Source organism: Equus asinus, chromosome 15 (assembly GCF_041296235.1).
Source record: "Equus asinus isolate D_3611 breed Donkey chromosome 15, EquAss-T2T_v2, whole genome shotgun sequence".
Lineage (NCBI taxonomy): Eukaryota > Metazoa > Chordata > Mammalia > Perissodactyla > Equidae > Equus > Equus asinus.
Window position 1 is genome coordinate 39358480 of NC_091804.1, and position 16027 is coordinate 39374506.

A 16027-nucleotide genomic window follows, 5' to 3' on the forward strand; every position below is an offset into this window, starting at 1 on the left:
AAAAGTCAGGCAGGGCTTTCTGGGGGGTGGGCTGTTAGGACCACCTGGCTCTTTCCAGGCAGCCAGGTTCTGACATCCGAGCTGGCCCCAGCAGCCCAAGGGGACGGCCTGGCTCCTGCCACAGGACACCAAGGTCATGCCTGTTGGCAGTTGGGCCCACAGCAGGAAGTTCAAATCCTGGGTAAAAACAGGCACAGCCTTCCCATTCCCCACACAGTAGATGGCAAACTGTCACTCATCAGATCAAAATTCTCGTCTCGAATACCAGAAATACATGTGAAAATCCTCCCCGCCGCCCCCAACAGACTAAATCCCGCCAAAAAATAGGTGCTAGTGGCGACTTAACAGCTAGAGTCCCACAAAGCTACTTCAATCAAAGGAAGGACCTCCCCTCCCCCGCTAGTCTTCTAGGACGGGCTGGCAAACTACGGTCACGGGCTAAATGTGGCCCACCGCCCGCCCCGTGCAGCTCCTCAGGTGAAGGACGGTTTGTGCCGGCAAACATCTGCAGCTCATGGGCTAACAGGCAATACCAACTTTGAATCCCAAGTAAGCAAAATGTTTGCTATCCCCTAAAAAAAGGATTCCATTCTCATTAGTAGGGCTGCACCATTACGAAAAATTATACTCAATTATTATAATTTGAATTTTACCATTAAAAAAATTTGTTTTCTGTTAAATAAATATTTACGTAATACCTTTGTTTTGCCTCTTGGCCCACAAAGCCCAAATATTTACTAACTTAGGCCCCTTGTAGAAAAAGTTTGCCAATCCCTGTTTTAGGGTGTCAGTCTGAATCCCAAAGCATCAAAACATTAAATTTTTTTTTTTTTGAGGAAGATTAGCCCTGAGCTAACTGCTGCCAATCCTCCTCTTTTTGCTGAGGGAGACTGGCCCTGAGCTAACATCCGTGCCCATCTTCCTCCACTCTACACGTGGGACGCCTACCACAGCATGGTGTGCCAAGCAGTGCCACGTCCGCACCCGGGATCAGAACCGGCGAACCCCCGGCCGCTGAGAAGTGGAACATGCGCACTTAACTGCTGTGCCACCGGGCCGGCCCCTAAATTTGTTTCTAAATAAATTATATGTCAAGAGGAAGAAGAGCACAGCTTCTTAAATATTAATGCACACTTTTTTTTATTATATTAAAATCAGGCAATGGTCTGACAATAAAAAGGCTCCTTATGGAATACTGTTATGTTAAACTTTACTCACAGGATGGTAAATCCTTAGAGCTAAGGTTTTCCCCAGAAAAAGATGAATGGAAACATCAACTGCCTTTCGGACTTGATAGTTGCTGCTTCAAAAGGTGGTTTTACACGAACACTAAATTAAAAGAAAACCTTTAGAACACAATGAATTGCTTTTATTTCGGTATGCATCCACATCTCAGCATTTAGTGGTCCTGAACAGAAAAGTGGAAAAACGCAGCAATTTGCCAGGAAGTCACGCCCGCCAACGTCGGGGCTCTGCCGTGCACACCGAGCTCTTTCTTAATCCCCGCTGAGGACCGTGAGAAGCGGCAGCACCACAACCAAAGTATGCACCGAATTCAAGGTTCTTTTTGTTCCAGTTGTCAGATTCCACACTAGACCCAAGTGGATTGCAAGGATGACCAAACGAGAGCCCTGTTTAAACTTCTTCCATTTTTAAAAGCAAAAGCAATTACAGGCAAAGAAACAATTCATTCAGAGGGACCGTGTGTGCCTACAAGCGTCTTCTGTGGCCCCTCTCCAAGTTCAACCACCAAGGACTTGGAGAGCCGGCAGGTCTGAGCAACCCTGGTGACTGTTCTTTTCACCTTAGCAAAACCTGAGCTAAAAAAAACGCATCCGCTGATGACAGCAGAGGGCGGCAGGGCTGAGGACCCAATATTCATTTCCCAGGTGGGGGAGAGTAAGTAAATGTGGTTCCAAACTAAAGAAGGGAGGCCAGAGGCTTTCCAACCTCACCTGATGGCTTCTGGCCAAAGCAAGGAAGTGTCACGGAAAGTGCTGGGTGGGTACGGTGAGAAAAGGGACTTGAGGAGGAGGAAGGAAAAAGCAGCGCCCCTCGATAAAGGTGGGGGGAGAAGATATGAGGAAAGCCCTGCATTCCCTACCAAACACCCATTTCAGAGGGGAGCAGAGGGGGTTACAATCTATGCTTCGGCCAAGGGTGGTAGTGGAGAGTGGGGAAAGGACCATGGCTCGGAACGGGGGCGTCATTTAAGACTTAAAAAAAGAAACCAGGGGTGCAGATGAGCACCCACGCCCAGCAGGAGTCCCACAGGCTGTGACCTGACACCTTCACACCTGCTCTAGCCAGCCGCCCGAGCTGGAGGGCTGTTGCAGGGGGCGGGGGAGGCGGGGGTGGGGGTGGGGGCAGAGGCCCAGGCCGTGGAGGCAGCAGCAAGGTGATTGTGTGACGTGTCTTTTCACAGTTGAGTTAGATGTGCCCACCGGCGATGATGGGAACCAATTTAAATACACTTTCCTGATCCCAGAAGTTCAACTACGTGGACAGTGGTTACGCTTGACAGGATGATTTGTTATAGCACAACTTATATATTTCAAATGGACAAAAAATTAGTATCATTTACAGTATCTTAAGATAAATTGCCTTTGAATGGGAGATTCCTTTCCAGTACTTTGAGGTCTACAAGACGTATCTAGAAAATTTACTACTGTGGAAAATGAAGACTGCTTAAATCGAACGGGGGGAGGGCCTGCGGTTTCTCTGTGATTAATTGCTGTAACACTGTCCTTCCGGTGGCTGGGGCAGCTTCATATTTTCTTTAGACATCATCAGGCGCCGGAGCTCCTGCAGGACAACTTTGATGCTATAGGAATTCTGCCACTTCGCTAGCACTGATATGGCTCTTGGGTCCACCTACAAAAGGGCAAACAAAACCCAAATTACTGCCAGGCTCTCAAACAAAAGAACAGCTGTAGGCTGGAGTTCAGCTACAGAACAAACTGGAGTAAAACGCGTTTTTCAAGTTGAACACGCGACCTCACAATGGCGTCTGACACACGGAATACCTGCATGATTCCCTCCCTCTGGTTGGTCCGTTTTTCCCCTTCTGTGTCCAAACCCCTCACCGTTTAAGAGAAGGAATTTATGGATAAGTAAAGCCACCTTCAGAGAAGTGGCCCTGACACTTGGCGAGCTTCAACCCAACCGGCTCTAAAAACAATGCCCTGCTCCCGGGCCAGCTGCTGCCTCTGCTCAGGGCCTGTACTTTCTTGACTCTACACCCAGGGACGGACGATCGAGATGTGCAGGGCAGAAGGGAGAGCAGAGGCAACAGGTGGCCCAGACCCAGGCTACAGTGACAAGGGCCTGCCTGCCTCACTGTCACACTCTCTCAAGTTAGTGCAGCATTCCCCAAAAGAAATCCCCAAGCTGTGGGTCGAGTGGGTTCAGGACTTTAGGTGGAGCTCAGACACAACACTAAACACTGAACACACAGGAACAGGCTAATCTCTTTGCAGTTTTCTTTCAAATCTTCTGAATACCTCAAAACAAAGGCGATGCCCCGCGATGCCAGCGTGCAATGCCCTGGACCACTGCGGGTCTCCCCTCCGAGCGAGAGCAGGTCTCAAAGGCTCGGGCCTCTGGCAAGCGACAGGTGAGGAGGAATTTAGTAACTTGGCTTTGTTTTGTACTATCTATTGTTGCCATCGCTGCCGCCCTGAATGACAAGTGAGACTCATTTCCATTCATGGTAGTGAAAATGGTAGTAAAAGTAAGTTAAAAAAGCAAGGCCATTAAAGGAAAAAACTATTCTGTACCAGTGGTCCACAAGGAAGGCCCATGAGGTAAAAGTATGACCCTGGGCAGGTTCTTTCACCTCTGTGCCTCAGTTTCCCCATCTCTACCTCATGGGTGTCTATCAGGAAGACTGAATGAGCTCACAGCTCAGAGTGACTGGCCCAGAGTAAGTGCTGTAAGAGCGACGGTTAAACACAACCGAGCAGAGGCCTCCAGCCCGAGTCCACACACTCGCACTGCAGTGTATTCCATTGTCAAGCAAGCAAGGAACACACGGGATCAGGCCCAAAGGGTTAGGTAACGCATAAAGCATTTCTCAAGCCCGAGGAGCAAGTAGGGGCAGAAAAAACAACTTACCACTCCATTAGAACTATTAACTCCATTCATATTAATTTTTGTTACAAATCTTACAAAGGGGGGTGCTTCTGGGTATTTAGGTCCACATTCTATTTTAAGGCTGTATATTCGGTTTTCATAAATTGTCTGGAAAAAAAGGGTACAGACATGTCAGGCAATTAGAAACAAAGAATTCAAAAAGGCAGAACTTCAGAAATCCTACTTATTCCTGCGCACGTGCTCCATTACACAAAGTCTACCTGTTATTTGCTGGGTTAGCAGTAACTAGTCCCTACACTAGTCTGCATGAATTCTCGCCTTGTGGGAATCAAAAGAAGACAGAAAACTTAAGCTAAGATCGCTGCAGTTTTAAGCTTGTATATTCAGTCCCATCCGACGGACTTGTTTTTGTGTTAACTTCTCTCCTTGGCAAACCTGTCCCGCACTCCGGAGAAGGCGTGTAAGGGGCCTTCTTCCCTCTGGAAGGCCACAGCACATGTCTGCTCATGCCAGCATCATCACCCGGTGCATGAAATGCCACTATGGGAACAGGCAGGCGACTCTCTAGGGAACTTGCAAATGCAGCACAAGGTGGGGTGGGGCGCCGACAGGAGAGCTGCCTGCCCCTCATCTCCACTTGGGGTTGTGCACTGCGCGAGAGACCTCAGCTGGAAGGCACCAGCCTCCCCGCTGTCCGAGAGGCCGCCAGCATTCCGCGTGCGCGGTGGGGGCCAAGGACGCCAGGCCCGCACAGAGAACCGCAGCCCTTCTTCAAACGCCACCACGCTTCTGCTGAGAAACATAGCAAAGTCCAGCCACCCCCGCCAGGGAGCAAAATGTGCTGCCTTTGCCAGGCTGTTCCTTCTGCCTAGAGTGTCCTGCCCACCCCTCCGCTACCACACAACCTTTAAGACCCCATTCAAACACCAGACAGGACAGAAGGCTAGTCTGTAGTTTTCTGTCCTATATGACGTCACATTGTTATCACTTGCGTCTGAAGACCACACCAAAGGGTGACATCTCCCCATCATACTGGCCCCCTAGAAGGCAGGTGCCACCTTCCTACGGGTCCCCCTCGCAGGCACCCGTGTCCCTTCCTCAGTGCAGGATGCACGAGTAAGAGTTCCTGAGTAAACAGCGACATCTAGCGGTCTTTGGGGGGAATAAATCACAGACTGTGATTTAAATCCTTGAAACATTTTGTCTAAATACTCGCCTGCCCCTAATAAAAAACGCTGGGACATATTTTAAGATTCAGAAGGCATTCATACTATACCCATAGAAACCTTTCACATCCACTTAACAGAGACCCCAAACTATAAAAAACAATTCAATTCTGGATTTCCACCGAGCCTCAACCTGCTCCTCTTCCCTCCTTCCCTAGGAAGCAGACCGCCACCTAGCCGCTAGTTCAAGCAGAAACAGCCGCCAGCCACAAGCCCCTTCTCGTACCCCCTGCCGATGAAAAAGTCCCAGCTTCGATCTCCAAGAGGTCCTACACCCGCCCCTTCCCTCCACCCCCAAACCGCACCTGAGTCACCCTGGCCCCTGCTCTCTCTAGCTCCACGACAGTCCGTTCTCCACACAGCGGCCTGACGGCCCTTTAACACTGGAAACTGTCCTGCCGGCTGAACCCCTCCAAGGGCTCCCCGGTGACCTGGGCAGGAAGTTCCTTCAAGTTCCCGGGCTGGACCCAGCACACCCCTGCCATTCTCTGCTTTTACTCTTCTCCCCCCGACCCAGCCCCTCTGGCCTCCTTCCTACCTGCAAAGGTGCCCAGATCCCTCTAGCGGGGGCCCCACGCCAGCCGCCCCCTGCGTCCTCAGCGGCTCGAGTGCTCTCTCAGAGCCCTCCTGGCCCCTCATCTGAAGACTGACACTCTGCCTGGCGTCAGACCTCCCTCAGCAAACACGGACCACGGAGGCAGGACTGGTATGCAAACGTTTGTTGACCAATGAGCGCTGCGCTTCATGCTTACATACAATGAACATCTTGGTGCAGTTAAGGAGTTCCTCAGAGAAAACAAATTCACTGAGTAAACATAACAAGTAGGAAGCAAACAGGGGCACGATTTCCAGATTCGTGGGAAACAGCAGCCGAGGCCCGTCCTCAGCACCCAGCGTGGTCTCCAGCAGCACCCTCGCCCTAAGTGTCTGCTGACCGCGTGGATCCCAGACCCGCCTCTGGCTGTGTCCTGCACTCACACTCGGGGCGGCCGTCACACAATCCAAAGGCAGGATTTCTTACACAGAAACGTCCCTGGGGGCATGGGCTTGTGGTAATCACCCAAATCAGTCTTTTAAAATATCGGATACCACATTTCGGAGGCTCTGACGTACCAATTTATTCATCTGCTGGCAGGTTTTGCGGCTTACCAGAGTTGATAAAATCTCACGATCATTCTGTCAACAACAGCATCGAAATGGTTACGAAGCTGCATGGCTAACAGATTTGATAACTGAAATCCTAACATTGCTCTTGACACTATGAAGTCTAACTTAGAAATACCCATGCTATGACTAACTTCTTAGAAAGAATAAAATAAATATTGAATTTCTGACCACTAACGTTCAACTGCCAATTTCACCAGAACACAGTAAAAAATGCCTCAGGTCATGAGAACAGAGACACCTGAAGGGTCATCAAAAAGCCCAAAGGAAGCCATTCATAGAAAACAGGGTTTTGGTTTGCTTCTTTTGTTTTGTTTACGAATGCTCCAGGGAGCTGCTGAAAAGGTTTCAAGAAGAGGAAGGGAAATGTGCCTGACGGAGACTTGCTGGAACATTCTGTCTCTCTGAGGAACACAGCTCTTAAGATTCAATATTTGATCATGAAACAAACACTTTCCTCTTTTTTGACATGGCTTGAACTTCATGGGGTGATTGGCAGCGCCCATCAAAACGTGAACCAGGCGTGCTCAGACCAGCGAGACCGTCTTTAGGAATTTCCTATGGATGGAGTACCTGTGCACAAACACGTCAGCAGTGTCCGCAAAGCAGAAAGAACTGTAAACAATCTAAGTGTCCACCTGCAAGGGACTAAACAAATATGGCATATTCAAATAATCAGGTACTTTGTAGCCTTTTCAAAAGCTGTGGTCCAGACACACACAGACTGCCAAAACACAGCTCTTGGTCGAGCCAGTGAGTTGCAGAATATGGACAACCTATAAACGCAGACAGACACTTCCCTGCGACTCGGCTGTACGTACGTGCACACAGGCCACTTCATCCAATAGGTACCACAGGCCCAGAGTGTAGAGATGACAATCTTTTCCTGGGTCTGAAATATATACGAGATAATGCCAGCCTAATCATGAAGAAAACCATCAAATTCCAGTAGAGAGACATTCTACAAAATACCTAACTAGTACACTCCTCAAAACCGTCCAAGGCAACAAAAACAAGAAAAACCTGAAATTGTCACAGCCACAAGGAGCCCAGGACATGACGACAAAATATAATGTGGTATCTTGGATAGGGTTCTGAAACAGAAAATAGACAGAAATAGACTTATGAGTAAAAACTAGGAACACCTGAATAAACGATGAACTATAGTTAATAACAATGTATCACTATTGGTTCACGGTTGTGACTAATGTACTATACTAATATGTTAACAATGGGGGGCGTTGTATACGGGAACTTTCTATACTACCTTTGCAACTTTTCTGTAAATCTAAAAGTAGTATAAAACTTATTTAAAAGGGGCCAGCCCAGTAGCGCAGAGTTAAGTGCACAGATTCCACTTTGGTGGCCCGGGGTTCCCTGGTTCGGATCCCGGGTACGGACATGGCACCGCTTGGCAAGCCATGCTGTGGTAGGCGTCCCACATATAGAGTAGAGGAAGATGGGCACGGATGTTAGTTCAGGGCCACTCTTCCTCAGCAAAAAGAGGAGGATTGGCGGCAGATGTTAGCTCAGGGCTCATCTTCCTCAAAAAAAAAAAAAAAAAAAAAATTTATTTAAAAAATGAGATATGAGAAAAGGAAAAAGGTACTGACTACAAAAATATGCAAAGAAAATTACAAAATCTAAAATAATATATAAAAAGGTGACAGGTCAACTAGTTGACTGCTACTCTATGCAAATCTTATGTAATTATATAAAAATTATATTTAAAAATTATATAAAAATTACGTTTAATGTACAGTGTGGGCATATGCTGTGTCAGAAACAAGGGCGGGCCCTCTAAAAAGTGAGACTGTGTGGAGCCTGAGAAGATCTTAGTGACTGAGGATGGAGACAGGTAGGTAAATGACAGAAAGAGGTGTGAAAGGAGACGCACCAAACTGCTGCTCAGAGGCAACGTGGAGAGGAAGGTAGGGATGAGCCAGGAAAAAAGACACCATGCTAGGTATTTTAACAGAGAATTCAGTATATGGAGCTGGTGAGACAGGGGTCACTGGACTGAAAAAAGCTTTACAAAGGGAACCTGCGCTAGTGCAGAGGTAGTAACTGCAGGGAGAGGGGGTGACCCTTAAGGCCGGGGGAGCGAAGGGAACAAGTCACAGTTTGTTAGCCCCAGAGGCTCAGAGAAATGTCTCCCGAGCGGCACTCAGACCTCTGAGGAGGGGGCGCCGCAAAGGCAGTTCTGGGAGTGGCCCCAAACGGAGGCTGGAACCCACTGATGACAGGATGAAGGGTCACTTCCAGAGTGGCGCAGACAGAACAAGAGGCAAACAGGAAGGAGCAAGTCCCTTCTCCGTGCCTTTCAGGCTCCTTCCTGTGTCCCTGAGTGGAGGAACCTCACAGGAAGCCGCTGCCGAAGGAAGTGCGGAGTGCCAGCCTCAGCAGCCAAGGCAGAGCAGAGAAAGGTGGGCCTGGAGCTCACTAAGCAGCAGCTGCACTCACCTCTCTAGACAGCGACAAGACACAACTTTCCTTTGTACAGAACTCCCCTCTTCCCCCCAGTCACGGTATCCTTCTGGGTGAGCCACAGGACCCATCTCACAGCAGGATCAATTACTCGTTTCTCTAATTCAATCCTGGTGCCACCTGAATAGTCTACAACCCAAAGACTAAGCGCTAACTGCACAATCCTAACATAAAGTAAGAGGAGGAGACCCTTGCTCCTCCCACGTGCTGTCTGTTCCCGCCAGCTCACCCCAGCAGGAGCTCCTCACCTGGGCAGCAGGAGCAGCTTCCGGTCTCTGAGGGCTCCCCAGCCAGGCTGCCCCACCCCCACGGGGCCAGCAGCAGAGGGGACCTCCCTCCAGGTGCTGGGTTCTGGTGCCCCAGCCCCGGGGGTGGTTCCCGTTTCCTGGAGTGTTAGCTTTGTGTTCCCACAGTGTGCCTTCAGTCCACCTATCTGATCAACTTCCTACATTAAATTCTCTCTGCTCAAATACCTAGTGTGGTTTCTCCTTTCCTGACCGACACAGACAGTTAAGGGAACGAAGCGAACTTCTTACTCTGCCTACTCTGCATTGTTTGAAAATTTTTACGAGAATACATTCATATATTAGACATGTAACTTAAAGCTTCTAAAAAAGAGACAGGCCACTATGCACTCATATGGAAAGATGTCCACCCTCTGTTGAACTGCAAAAGATGAAGCTGCAAAACATTATGCACAGCAAGGTCCCATTTTTATTAAAAGGATATGTATATATGTCTGCATACCTACAGCAAAAGCCAGTAGAAACACCCCACACGCCAAGTGACCAGTTTTCATCCTGTGGGGAGTATAATAAAACAGGGCAAGGATCCTTTCCTTCTATTTCACACTCCTGCAATTATGCTCCGCTCTTAAGAAAGCATTCAGTCCTTTTAGATATGTGTATTAACACACACCCAGGCTCTAACCCCCACATAAAAACACGATCTGGGGATCACAGAGGCACAACTGCTTCTCGACCAGGGCAATTCTGCACAACCCACCCCCCACCCACCTGCTGAGGAGCAGTGGGAATCAGGCAACACCCGGAGACAGCTAAGGCTGTCACAAGTAGGGGAGGGAGGGGCTACAGGCATCTAGCGAGCAGACACCAGGGCTGCTGCTAAACATCCTGTAATGCACAGGACGGCCCCACAATGAAGAGCGACTCAGCCCAAAACGTCACTAGTGTTGAGGCTCAGAAACTCTGCTCTACACCCTGGCTACCGGGAACCCCTCTGTGGGCGGGGAAGAAATACTCCCCACCTAACGCTGTGGACAGCTGGACATTTGCTAGAATTTTGCAAGGGGTACTCAGATGGGAAGCTTTACTTCTAGGTTCGGAAGACTTGATTTTCTTTAAAAAGAAAAGTATTCAAACAATAAATACACTCGAAGCACACTCGAAGAGTACAAAAAGGTTGTAAAAAGTAAGTCTCCTTTCTACCCTGGCCCCAGTCAGCCAAATCCCTTTTGAAGAAGGCAACCACTGTCACTAGCTTCTTTTATGCTCTGCCAAAAGTATTCTAAGCACGCAGAAGCACGAGTGCATGCATGGCCTCTTCCTCTCCCCCTCCCCAACCCCAAGCGGCAGCATATTCTGTACACCGCTTTGAACCTCACCTCTTCACTTAAGCATCATGGTGATCATTCCATTTCAGCACACACAAATCTGTCTCTCTCTTTTCAACAGCTAAACAGGACATAATATGGTCCACTGAAAGACAATGAGGTGCTCCCAATATTTTGCTACAACTGAAAACGCTGCATGAAATTTTGTACATATAAGCTTTTGGGCAATACATTCAAGAAAAGCTGAGTAAATTCCTAGCAGAATTGCTGGGTCATAATGGCATATACCTTTAAAATTTTGATGGAGGATTTCCTTTTGGGTAATACAGTAACAAAAATGTAACAGGGAGCTGAGTCACTCAAGCGCTCCATGTAGACGCTTTAATGACAGTGTTGATGTCCCAGAGGCACAGCATATACCTTGCAGCTATTCATAAACTAGGTCGGTCACAGGAAGCACCCAGAAGCAGTCAGTTCCTTTTATGACTTTGCTTTTAACCTTGGGGAGCCAGGGCAATCAAAACTATAGGGTAAAAAAGACAGATCATCACAAGTATGGGTGAGGGTGTGGAGAGACTGGACCCTCGCACCGTGCTGGGGGATGCACAATGGTGTGGCTACTTTGGACAACAGTTTGGCAGTTCTTTAACATGCTAAACATAGAGTGACCATATGATTCAATAATTCCACTTCTGGGTATATATCTAAGAGAACTGAAAAAACAAGTCCACACAAAAATGTGTATAGCATGTTTGCTATGAATAATAGCACTATTCATAATAGGCAAAAAGTGGAAAAAATCCAAATGCCCATCAACTAATTAATGGATAAACAAAATATGGTATATCCACATAATGGACTATTACTCCGCCATAGGAAAGAGTGAACTACTGATCAAGCGCTATAACATGGATGAACCTTGAAGACACTAAGTAAAAGCCAGTCACAAAAGACCACATATTGTATCATTCCATTTATAGGAAACGTCCATAACAGGCAAATTCATAGAGACAGAAAGCAAATTAGTAATTGTCAAGGGTGAGGGGTAGAGGTCAGAAGGGGAGTGACTGCCAATGGGTGTGAAGTTTCTTCTGGGGGTAATGAAAACATTTTGAAATTAATGATCGTTGTACAATTCTGAATAAAAAAAATCACTGACCTGTAGACTTTAAGAGTGTATTCCACAGTAAGTGAATTCTATGGTATGTGAATTATATTTCAATAAACCTGTTATTAAAAAAAAAAAAGGATGTATGGAAAGTACCTTGCATACTCTAGCTAGTCATTGAAAGTAGCCTTCTTTGGAAAGTGATAAACTGAAACTCAGGGTAATCTAACGTGTTTCAGGTGGAATAGAATTTTTCAACAGAACTCAGCGGTTCATTTTATCTGTTCGTTTATTCAAGTGTGTAGTTCAGTGGTATTCAGTGTGTTCACAACGCTGTGCCATGGTTCGTTCCTAATTTGTTAGAACCTGAAAATCAGTCTTTTGATTAACAAATCTATTAACTGCTACTCCATTCTGAGTCATTTCCAGGAGCTCTGGAGAGTACGGAGGAGGGAAGAATAGTTCTCCTCCCTAAGAAACCGAAGCCACTCTTGGGAAGAGAAGAAACGCAGTGAAGGAGGTCATCACCACATGACTTTCAGAGACAGCAAGAAAAACGATCCCTGTGAACAAGCCTTCCAGAGCAGCTTCTCCCCAGTATTTTACAGATACAGGAAATCCTGGCTTTCAGGGATTAAAAAAAGATCTAGAAATGAGTAAAAACAGATTGAATATTTTTTTAAAAATCCAAAAAACAAAACTACAGGGTCACAAAAATGACTCAGGAAGTAACATTAAATGGCAAAGCCAGTTGTTCACCATGAGCGTTCATGACAGTCTAACATGAACGACAGACTGTCTAACAATGAGCACGATGCTCTTCCTTGTTTCAGCCGGGGCCACGTCCTACGTGTCCTCCTACCTCGGACCTTGCTTGCAGTGAAAAGAGTGAATGAACTTCACCATCCTTAAGCACAAGCAGACACAGCAACGTTCCCCTACGTTCAGGATAATCTCTGATTGCTTGTCTCAAGTAAGAGTCGCATTATGGGAATCTACTTCTTCACTCCTACATCAAATTACTACTTAACACTCTGGAAAATTCTATAATGGGAACAGATGAAAACAAAATATAACCAGGAGGGCGACAACATAGCACAGTTGGCTAGGAGCAGAGGCCCTGGAGTCAGAGCTGGTGTGGGAATTACCAGCGATGGGACTTTGGGCAGGTAACTTCACTTCTCTGAGTCTGTTCCCTCATCTGTAAATGCAGTGCAACCACAGAGCAGTAGCATGTAACAACGGGTTCTCCTGAGAATTAAATTACATTGGGGGTGGGGGTTACTATGTGCCATAAAAAAAGGTGATCTGGCATTACGAAGACTGGGAACTCTCACAAATCATAAAGCCCTAAAAAGAGAGGTCACTTTCCCCATCCCCATTGTCTTCATCTTCTTTGCAAAGGTCTCTGGGCCTAACAGTGCCTGGAACAGACCAGAGCGGATCAGGCAGGCGGTCATGCTCTGTTGAATGGCCCGATGGATTAGGCTGCAGATGCACGGCAGAACTGGGGAACAATGAATGAAAACCACAACCATGAAGGCATTAAAGTTCACGTGGACTCTGTCTCCAGGAACGTTGGCTTTATCCGGAGCCTTGTTGTTTCATAAGCCCAAGAGTGTTCTAAACTACACCTGAGGGTACAATTACCTCAAACCTCACTGTCTACATTGTCATGTAAACTCACACTAGGAATCTAAACAGGTTTTTGCTTACCATATAGAGGGATTAAACAGCATCAGAGGAGGTTCAAATATATAAACTGAAACTGGTCAAAAAAGAATAGCCACATTTCAGAAAATATACCATTGGTGAGCTTTTTCCGTGATAAGGCTAATATTTTTTAAAAGGAGGCACAGTGAATTTAAGACATTGACATTTATAGCCGTAGCTCGACGCTTACTCTTGGAGGCCCAATTATCATCCCTGTCCATCTTGTAAGTGTCATGTCTTCGTCATCTTCTAGACCCCAGCTAACTGTGCCATCTCCTACTCCTTTCTGGCCTTCTTCGAGTTCTTCCAACAGTCGGAAATTGCGAGGGACTTTTACTCCTAAAATAAATGGAAAGAAATTCAAGATACTAGCAACTCCAGGGGAACCTGTAAGCCTAGAGCTAGCTGCTCATTATCACTACCTGGGAATAATGATGCTAACATGCAAAAAATTGCTGATATCTCCTGTACCTCAAACTTGCTGTTTACAAAGCTATCTGTATCAACACGCACAACCAGAAGGGCGGGCACACGGTTCTGTCACAAGTGAATGATGACTAAAGCAGGGCTAGACAACCAAGCCGAGACAGACTCCCCCCCCCAATCCCACGGCTTTGACAAATTTCTTAAAGGGTTCACATGTCGAATAATTTGGGTCCACCAGTTTATGATGAAAACCATCAATATCAAGTGCTAACAAAAGTGTCTTGGAAGAACAGAGGCTACTTCTTTTGTTTTGTTCTTATTACACATTTCTGAGGCTAGGGTATGCTAATTTGTTGGAGTGACTCTCAAACTACCTTAGGAAGAACAGCCGCCCAGGCAGTATTAAATTATAACAACGGTGTCCTCTTGATCAACTAAGTCAATGAAGGTGAATTTACAATTATTTAAGCCATAGTTTCTCTCTTAACTTGTGCAAAAGCTCAAAGAGAGCAGCCAGCTCTCTCATTTACTTGTTTCCAAATATCCCAAAGCCTGGTGAGCAGCTCACGGAAGCAAGCACACAAAGATATCTCACAGGTTGGAGCCAGTACACCCGACTTCAGGCCGAGGCCTGAGCTGGGTCTGGACATCTTCCAGAATGGAGCTGGGCCCTGGGGCCAGAGGGCGGAGAGGCTGTGGGGGGCAGGGGACCGACTGCCTCCCACCCAGCACCTGGGCACAGAGCAGCACTCCTAAGGCTGCTCTCCGACCCAATCCTGCCGGCCTCTCCCTCCTTCTCCCTCTTTCCCTGGCATTTGGACTATTTCCTTTGGAAATATCTCAGGATCTAGACAAGTTACAAGCTTTCTCTGCCTTAAGTGTTGAGCTGCCAAATGGCCAGATTCTCAGAGGCAAGCAGTATTCAACATATGACTGTGAAGACAGACCCACGGGAGGGGCTCGGGACAGCGGGAGAGGCCCTGTTCGCAGTATATCTCAGTACTTCCCAAAGCGTGAGGCAGACGCTACTATTAGTTCCATTGCAATAAATACCTGAGCATCTTCTACATGTCAGGTACTTCTACATGTCACTGCAGAATAAGCAGGGAACAGAACAATGCCCGCCCTCACGGAGCTTACCTTCTAGTGGGAAATACATAATTGACAAAATAGGCAAACTGTGCAGTGTGACAGCTGGTGGTGGCCTGCAGCAGAGAGTAATGGGGGAGAGGCGGCACAATCTTAAACAGGTAGTCAAGGAAAGCCTCACAGCAATCAGGCGTCACGACAGGAGACCTGAAGAGGGCGAAGCCTGACTTGCGGACAGTGAGTGGGGCATCCCGGGCTGAGGAACAGCAAGTGCAAAGCCCCTGAAGTAGGGCCTTGCCCAGCGTGTCAGAGAACAGCAAAGACGCCAATTTAGCTAAAACCAAGTCTGCGAGATGGAAGCGCAGCAGGAAACTCGGGACTCCAGCTGTTACCGAGTGACACGAAGAGCCACCAGAGTTCTGAGCAGAGGAGTGACGGGACCTAACTTGTTTTTATTTTTTTATTTTTATTTATTCATTTTCTTTTTTTGAGGAAGATTAGCCCAGAGCTAATATCTGCCGCCAATCCTCCTCTTTTTTGCTGAGGAAGACTGGCCCTGAGCTAACATCCTTGCTCATCTTCCTCTACTTTATATGTGGGACGCCTGCCACAGCATGGCTTGCCAAGCAGTGCCATGTCCGCCCCTGGGATCCGAACCAGTGAAGCCCGGGCCACCAAAGTGGAACATGCAAACTTAACTGCTGCACCACCGGGCCGGCCCCTTGACTTGTTTTTAACAAGCTCCCTCTGACTGCTGTGGGAAGAATATGGTGAAGGAGCTAGAGCAGAAACAGCTGGGAGACTACTGCAACAACCCTATCAAGACATAATCCTGGCTTGGACCAAGGTGACAGCAGTACGGATGGTGAGAAGTAACACAACCCTAGATATTTGAGAGGTCTGAGCTGGTAAGATCTGCTGTTAGGTGCCTGGGAAATGTGTGAGGAGGCCGCCATGGCGCTCGCGCTTCTGGCCTGAGCCACCGGAAGGATGGAGTTGCTAGCGGCGCATTTGATGATCGCAGGCGGTGCATGGCGGACGCTGTACTGTACAGTCATGGATTTAAGAACAACTTATTTGGGGCAAGTAATATTATACTAACTTCCCATTTATGACGATGGTACAAGTTTCCTTTCAAAATAAATA

At 47.4% G+C, this 16027-nt stretch overlaps 1 protein-coding gene across 4 annotated transcripts in view; it reads right to left on the reverse strand.

The window, feature by feature from the left end:
* Window positions 1-1113: 1113 nt before the first annotated feature.
* The window catches only part of UBE2V1 (ubiquitin conjugating enzyme E2 V1), a 28662-nt gene continuing 13748 nt past the window's right edge, over window positions 1114-16027 (reverse strand). For 2 of the 4 annotated variants that reach the window (XM_044748542.2, XM_044748541.2), the window contains exons 2-4: window positions 13557-13705; window positions 4117-4242; window positions 1114-2874 (exon numbers count right to left, since the gene is read on the reverse strand). In XM_044748542.2, the coding sequence (XP_044604477.1) occupies window positions 2728-2874; window positions 4117-4242; window positions 13557-13705 (422 nt within the window). In that variant the 3' untranslated portion in view covers window positions 1114-2727. Of the gene's footprint in view, window positions 2875-4116; window positions 4243-13369; window positions 13389-13556; window positions 13706-16027 lie in introns of those variants that run through there. The other 2 variants (XM_014832675.3, XM_044748539.2) reach the window with 2 other exon arrangements.